Below are 8,112 nucleotides of genomic sequence, written 5' to 3' on the forward strand. Positions count from 1 at the left end.
GTTGATTGAGCCGTTGGAGTGTACGTTCAGGAAACTGATGGATAGGAAGAAAAATGTGGTTTCGTGCAATGAAGGAGACCAGGGCTTTCTGAATGAAGAGTTTACGTGGTGGCACCGGTGGCCGTCAACTCTGAATTATCTAAAAGTTTTCGAAGAGACCAAAAGTAGTGAAAGAGAGAAGCTGTCGGAGTCTCTGTACGTGATTCATTATTTGGGGTTCAAGCCATGGATGTGTTACAAGGACTACGACTGTAACTGGGAATCTGAGATAAGGGGAAACACCGTTTATATTTGCAAGTGATTCAGCTCACAGAAAGTGATGGCAAGTGTTCGACGCAATGCCGAAGAGGTTGCGGCCTTACTACAACCTCACTAAAAAAATGGATGCAAGGATAAACAAGTGGAGAGAACGGGTTTCCCCGACAGACACTTGAAGATCAAGGTTAAGGATCTAGGCAACACAATTGATAGATAGATAGATCGAAGAAGCTCGCTTTTCTCTTAATTTTTAAACTAACAGCTAACAGGTGGAATATTAATTTTTCTCATGGGTAATTAATCGTGTGAAAGGGTACCCAGTAATGGGTAATTAATTTTTCTCAGGGATAATTAACAGTGGAATATCAATCGTGTGAAAGGGTACCCAAACCACTTTATCTATCAATAGAGAACCCCCAGTTTTCCCTTCGAAGACTGATGAGTGTTGAGATGCGTTTAACTTGAAGGGCATTTGTTACACAGTTATTGTTTTATCAACCGGTAATAAAAACACTTGGGATCACCTATTAACAAATTGTTGATAAAGAAAATTAGATGACACTTGAAGGGCATTTGTGTCTTTTTTCATGACATTTAACGGTTGGTTAACAATAGGTACTAGATTGTTGCATTTCAAAAGTTCAGATATTAGATTGTTGTGTTTTAAAGTTCGGGTACTAAATTGGCACTCAGCCTAAAGTACAGGGTAGGAACTTTCCCTTTATAAAAAATAAATAATATAACAAATTTACAAAAAATTCAATATAAATAATATATTTATAAATGAATAAATAAGTAACAAATCTATGCGTTATCTATATTTATATAAATAAATAACATATATATCGGATCAAATCTTATCGAATCAAATAGGGGCCTGGTGACTTGAATTTGATCTGATTTCTGATCAGGTCCTATTATCTGACCCGATCTGAAGATTCAAAATGGGGCTATCTGAATTCAAGAATATAAGATCGGACTTCGAACCAGATCTTGATCTGATCCATTTGCCCCCTACCCGAAACCAACTAACCATTAGTGAAATCTGCCCAACTCGGGTTGTATCAATTTAACTCAATTTTTAGTTTGGTTAGTCGATTCAAAAGATTTAAACTTAAAAAATAAATTTGAAAATTGGAAAATTAAGAAATTTATTAAATATATATATATATATATATATATATATATATATATATATATATGTGTGTGTGTGTGTGTGTGTGTGTGTGTGTTCAGGTTGTTCAATTTTGGTCAATTTACAAATGGGCAAAGCGAAACAAATCTAACTTGGTTAGGTTGGAAAGTTGTTGAACCAAAGCCGGGTAGAAAAATTAGAAAATCAACCAACTTGAGTTGGTTTCATCACTATGATGAACATCACTTGCTAAAATTAATTATTGTTATTTTTGTGTTGTAAAAAAATTATTAATAGTAGTATGTAAGGGAAAATCTATGATGTGGGAAAGATATTAAGATATGGTATTGAAAGAGTTTTGACCAATGGAAATCCACCCATGAATTTTGATAAATAACACCTATTGGCTACCATGTTTATGATACCAATTGATTGGTAAAAAATTTTCAGATATTATATCTTTTCTATATCATTGTCGAACTCAAAATATAAATAATTATTAATTATTTATATATTAAAAATTAAAAAATATAAAACAATTGTATACTCTTATATATTTTTATTATTTAGCTTTCGCTCAACAAATCCCATGCATTAAAAGGATCTCCGCTAATTTACACTAAAATAGCCTATTTGGAGTAAAATGCATTGCATCAGTGCAAACGAAATTTGCAACAAAAAGAAACAAAAAAAAAAAAAACAGCCTAAGGAGAATACTTTGCTTTTACTACTTTTATGTGGAAATGAATGCAGCCTAATGTATTTTTCTAAATTATCAAACAAAAATCAATTCCCAAATAGATAAGTGGTGACTGGTGTGGCCACATTGTGTCGCAGTTAAACTATGCCATTCATCGAGGAAAACACCACACAAACAGATATAACATACAAGATGCGCAGTGCTTAAATTATCCGTCTAACAAGTGTATGTAAATATTCCACTTGGACTGATGGTCTCATGCGTTCCAGAACATAGAGGGAAAACGGTACAGACACGACAGCAGTATGGCACCTCATTCGACTAATCTGAAAATAGAGAGTTCAAACATAAAGTTGTATATTAGACAACCTTGGGGTGGGGATGGCAAATACTGGCTTTGCTGGCCTGATACTGAGCCCAAATTTTTCAGAAAGATCAAGCTCCATTTCTTCTGTAATTTTCCAATCAAAGGAATGCAGCAGAGAAGCCAAAATGTAGGGGACCATTCTCCTTGCCATGGGAACCCCTACACAAATCCTTTTCCCAGACCCAAAAGGAAAATAACGAAAATCATTGCCATTGAAGTCCCAGTTGTTGGTTTCGTTCAAGAACCTCTCTGGTTGGAACTGGGAGGGGTTGTCCCAATTTGTAGGGTCTCTGTGTATTGCCCACAAGTTTACAAAGACTCGTGCTCCCTCTGGGATTGTGTAGCCGCCTATGATGCATGTCTGAGCCGCCCGTCTGGGGAGAATGAGTGGCAGCGTTGTGTGTAGTCGCAGGGTTTCCTTTATCACTGCATTCAAATATTGTAACTTTGGCAAATGGGACTCTTCTACAACATTATTCATCCCAACAACTTCTTCTAACTCCACCTGAACTTTTCTCAGTATCTCCGGGTGCTGCATCATTTCAGCCATTGCCCACTCCACCGTCGTCGCCGATGTCTCCGATCCAGCCAGCAAAACGTCCTGTTATTTGAAGTTAGTTCTTGCCTTTTTAACTCCAATTTAAGCATTAAAAAAAAAAAACTAGAAGTATTGTCTTTCTCTGGATGAGTGAGTAGGAACGAATTACCAAAAGTAAAGCTTTCATCATGACTGAAGTCATGGGCCTTTTGGGGTCCCCTTCTTTGTTCAGCTGCAGAAGGAATTGCACGAGGTCTTTTCTTTGTTGACCATTGCTTTCCTCTGTCTGTTGTCTTTCAATCTCTATTCGTCGATCTATGACAGATTGGCAAAGCTGATCGAGCCGAATGTGGATCCTCTTCGTTTTTCTTTTCACACCTTGAATATCAAACCAGGCCAGAACAGGGAAAAGATCTGAAATGTCGGGTCTTCCCAACAGAGCGGAAAATTCCTTTGTGGCTTTCCTGCTTTCAACACCGACGATGCTCCTCTCTTCTTCGTTGAGCGTGCCACCCCACAACATGCTCATAATCACATTGGAAATTGTCTCAAACATTCGTTCGCCAACATTGATGGGAGTCCCAACCTTGGAGTAAAGTCTGCTGAGCATCCCGCGAGCCTCCCGTCGTCGAAGAGAGTAACAGGCGTCGAGTCTCGTTTTGTTTAGCATCTCTTTAACACATACAGACCGAATTGCACGCCACTGTGGACCATAGAGACTAAACACCATGTCTGAACCACCGTAGGAGAAGATGTCAGCCGCCGGCGAAACATCACGATTGACAAATACGGTTTCATGGTCTCGCATAATCTCCCCTGCTAGGGAAGAAGAACTCACTACGATACAGAGCTTGCCTCCCAGTTGAATCTTCATTATTGGGCCATATGTCTGAGCTAATTCGGCAAAGCACCGATGAAGATCGGCACTGAGAAATGGAAGGCTTCCAACCAACGGCAAGTCTCTCGGTCCCGATGGCAACGGTGGATTACTTCTTTTATCTACTGCATCCTTGGTCACCCATTTGTACCAGGCGATGCAGATTATTGTAACCAAGAGTGGAAGTATCACTTTGGTAATCATGTCATCCTGCTGATTGATACTTTCCCACCACCATGACTAACCTCCGAAGAGAGAAAGGGTCTAAATTTCCCAATCAAATACATATCTGTACTAGTGATAAGATAGGAAATGAGATTCTATTAACAAAACTATGCATGTATGAATGTTCTGTCAGAAGATGGAAAGCAAAGATTTGGAAGGAGTATTGAAGTTACCAAGAAAATTTGGTGCTGCTTCAAGAAGCTAGCTCTAAACCTTCTTTCCTTATTCCCTACCTTCTTGTAATTACTTATCGGGCCGGTATACCTGAAGGAAACAATGTTGAGGAAAAAAGACATATTTATTTGTAATTTATATAAGCTTCTTATCTGCCCGCTGGCAGCAGTTGGAAGATTTTTTGGTATAGTACAAAGTTTACAATGACGTGAAAGAAAGGGGGGATTTTTTGTAGGAAAGGGGAGGTTTTTGGTTTAGTGCCGTAAACGGATGGGACTTGGATAGTTGGATTTATTTGGATTTATCAACATAGTAGACCATATCTTTTCTCCCTTATCCGTTTTCAGCTCTTTCATTCACTGTCTTTTTTTTCTCCACTTCCCTTACCCAATCCATTAAGCCACATCATCAACATTTTCTCCCCATTTCTCTCCCTTCCCAACAGATTTGTAACGTCCAAGATTTTTTATTTGTTTTTTAAAAGATAAAAGAATACAGGTCTCTTGATAAATATAGAGTCATATAAATCCAAACAGTTTTCATAAAATCAAGGCCATGTGAAAGACTTTCACATTTCTACCCACTTCTCAATGGAAAAACTTGGCTGTTGGCCCCCAACAGCCTTTCCTGTGAAAGTTTCTGGGTTGGGCATGTTACCATGAGAGTGGGCAAATTATTAATTGCCTTCTAATTTATTTTGAGTAAAAACAAAAGCATGCCCGTGAATTGCCTTCTCAATTACTTAAAAAAGTCTTTCTAAAACATCTCCCCTCCAAAACAACCCTCACGTTTTCCCCTTTTAATTTTTCTTAATTTCTTTGTTTTTGTTATTTTCTATTTGACGAGGGGTGATTTGGCCCAACCTGGTATGTAAGGGACATGTGGACGCGGCTTGCTAGCCAAATGACAAATCAGCACATAGTGCTAGGGTGCTTGACCACTTTGGACCCAAAGCACCTCGGTATCCACTTACGCCGAGGTGCCATGTAATTGAACCTAGGAGTTCGACAATCGTCTCTGAACTTCTCGGGATCACGTAGCGTAACTGTAGGCCTTGTCCTTACCCCACCCAAATCGAAGGGAAACGGTAAGCCTCATTAATTGGTACATTACCCCTTTCCAAAGCGGAATGAATCTCTACGCCACAGGTCAAGGATTCCGGGAACGTTTCGTGAGACTTACAGCAGCCCAGCTATATAAGGGCATCAACCCCCAAGACTTGGGTACACGCGATTATTTGCTCACTAGCTTACTAGCATATAAATTTTCAGCTCGCACAACCCAGTACTAACTTAAGCATCGGAGCGACCTCGCTGGGTTAGCCACCTCGAGTTCTTTGATCCTCTGTCTTGCAACTTGGTCCAGATCGCTATGCAACTAAAAGGGGTTGTACGAGGTGATCCGCTAGATTCTCGCAAGTGCTACGAGGCTACACTAAAAGGAAAGGTGAAACTGGGGGAAGATGTCGAGCTAGAACAACCAACAGACTACACCGAGGAGCAAGCAACCTTGATGGAGGAGACAATCCACATACCGATTTCCAAGACTGAGCCAACTAAGACTCTCCAAACCAATGCCCTAATAAGCGAACCACTCCGAACACGACTAGTAAGTTTCTTACTGAATAATTTAGATGTTTTTGCCTGGTCCGCGGTAGAGATGCCCAACATCGACCCTAGTGTGATTACTGACAAGTTAAATGTGGACCTTTTAGTCAGGCCAGTTAGACAAAGAAAACGCAACCTCACCCCAGAGCGGTGGAGGGTAGTCAATGAGGAGGTCGAGAAGCTCCTTGCCACAAACTTTGTTAAGGAGGTTCATTACCTGAGCTGAGTGACCAACCCCATGCTGGTGAAATAGGCTAGCGGAAAGTGGCGCATGTGCATCAACTATACCGACCTAAACAGAGCCTGCCCATATGACTACTTCCCCTACCCAGAATAGGTCGCCTGGTAGACATGACCTCGGGGCATGAGTTGTTGAGCTTCATGGACGCCTATTCTAGCTACAACCAAATTAGGATGGACTTAGCCAATCAGGACAAGACTACCTTTGTAACTAAGCTAGAGTTGTACTATTATAAAGTCATGCCCTTCGGTTTGAAAAACGCTGGAGCAACTTTCCAACGACTTGTAAATAAAATTTTCAAACCTTTGATTAGCAATAAAATTGAGTGTTATGTTGATGACATGGTCGTAAAGACCCAATTCTCAAGCTCTTTAATTGATGATTTGAATTTGGTTTTCCAAATTTTAAGGAAATTTAACATGAAACTTAATCCAAACAAGTGTATCTTCGGGGTCACGTCGAGCAAATTCCTCGGTTACATAGTGAACCGATGTGGCATTGAAGCCAACCCTAATAAGATTAAGGCCATTTTTTATATGAGACCACCCCAAAAAATAAAGGAGGTCCAAAGACTCGCAGGCTGGGTAGCTGCCTTGAGCCAGTTTATGTCTAAATCGGTAGGACGGTGCCTACCCTTCTTTAAAGCAATAAAAAACAACGAAGACTTTGCATGGACCGAAGAGTGCCAGCTCGCGTTTGATGAGCTGAAAAGATATCTATGTACCGCCCCGGTTTTGACCTAACCTAAGGAAGGAGACAAACTGAAGTTGTACCCCTCCGCGAGTGATGAGGTCGTCAGCTCGATACTAATTAGATAAGTAGACCAGGTCCAACGACCAATCTATTATGTAAGCAAAGTTTTGTAGGACACTGAAACCAGATATCCCAACATCGAGAAGCTAGCTTACGTGCTAGTAGTAGCAGCTCGGAAACTACATCCATACTTCTAAGCCCGCACCATTGTCGTCCTCAATAACAAATCCCTGAGGCACATTTTGCTTAAGCCCGATGTGTCAGGGAGGCTAACGAAGTGGTCCATCGTGCTAAGTGAATACAACATCTGGTTTGAGCCACGTTCAGCAATCAAAGCCCAAGTCTTGGTGGACTTCATAGCAAAATGTACGTTCAGTAGCTATGGTGCCGAGATGGCAAAACTGATTGAGCCCGCTAATGCGTCGGAGGCGTCAACCAACATGGCACCGGTCTCGGTTAGGGTAGGACCAACCTAGGACAAGGAGCCCAAGATCTTCCATGTAGACAACTCGTCTAACCAACGAGGAAGTGGTGCTGGACTGATACTATACGGCCAGAGTGAGGTGAAGCTGGAGTATGCTCTCTGGTTCGGATTCGAGGCATCGAACAATGAGGCAAAGTCTGAGGCACTAATTGTCGAGCTAAACCTAGCGAAGGAGAAGTGTGTAAAACACCTTGTCATGTGCAGCAACTCCCAACTGGTAGTAAACCAAGTCAGCGACGACTATGAAGCTCGCGATTCAACAATGGCAGCTTACCTAGCCAAGGTCAGAGAAATCCAACCAGCATTTCATTCATGCTTCATCAGGCAAATACTGAGGTCTGAGAACACTGAGGTCGATGCCCTGTCACGATTGGCAAGTACCATCGACAACACAAAGTGAACTGTATATATAGAAGACCTACCTCAGCCTAGCATTCTCGGGGGGCAGAAGAGGTCACTCCCGTGTTGCAAGCGGAACCAAGCTGGGTTAACCCGCTAATTGATTATCTACTCCAGGGGACCCTACCAGCAGAACACAGTGCAACTCGAAGGGAAAAATGTCAATTAGCTCGGTACGTCCTTGTCAACGGATGGTTGTATAGGAGGTCCTTCACGCTCCCCTACCTATGTTGCTTGCGACCTTCAGAAGCCAAACTAGTACTTCGTGACATCCATGAAGGACTATGCGGAGGACACTTAGGGGGTAGAGCGTCCACCCAAAAATCACTAAGGCAAGGCTACTACTGGCCTACC

The 8,112-nt window shown here is 41.3% G+C and overlaps 1 protein-coding gene across 3 annotated transcripts; it reads right to left on the bottom strand.

The window, feature by feature from the left end:
* Positions 1 to 2,009: 2,009 nt before the first annotated feature.
* On the bottom strand, positions 2,010 to 4,420 carry LOC104602260 (flavonoid 3'-monooxygenase CYP75B137-like). 3 transcript variants are annotated; one of them, XM_010265876.2, is made up of 3 exons: positions 4,274 to 4,420; positions 3,168 to 4,164; positions 2,010 to 3,061 (listed from the first exon to the last, which is right to left on the bottom strand). In XM_010265876.2, exons 2-3 carry the CDS (start codon positions 4,077 to 4,079, stop codon positions 2,435 to 2,437), a joined length of 1,539 nt encoding a protein of 512 aa, XP_010264178.1. In that variant the 5' UTR covers positions 4,080 to 4,164; positions 4,274 to 4,420; the 3' UTR covers positions 2,010 to 2,434. The 3 variants fall into 3 exon arrangements, with proteins under 3 accessions (XP_010264178.1, XP_010264180.1, XP_088751867.1); XM_010265878.2 differs by having other exon boundaries at positions 3,168 to 4,169; positions 4,274 to 4,395; XM_088895741.1 differs by having other exon boundaries at positions 4,334 to 4,374.
* Between the last annotated feature and the right edge of the window lie 3,692 nt (positions 4,421 to 8,112).

The sequence above is a fragment of the Nelumbo nucifera genome, chromosome 1, assembly GCF_055504915.1.
Source record: "Nelumbo nucifera cultivar China Antique chromosome 1, China Antique-T2T, whole genome shotgun sequence".
Lineage (NCBI taxonomy): Eukaryota > Viridiplantae > Streptophyta > Magnoliopsida > Proteales > Nelumbonaceae > Nelumbo > Nelumbo nucifera.

Bases quoted from the DNA above. Each gene is read 5' to 3' on its own strand.
- LOC104602260 (XM_010265876.2), bottom strand. From the start codon at position 4,079: ATGATTACCAAAGTGATACTTCCACTCTTGGTTACAATAATCTGCATC. The intron at 3,062-3,167 runs GTAATTCGTTCC...TTCAAATAACAG, and splicing joins TGATGAAAGCTTTACTTTTG to GACGTTTTGCTGGCTGGATC.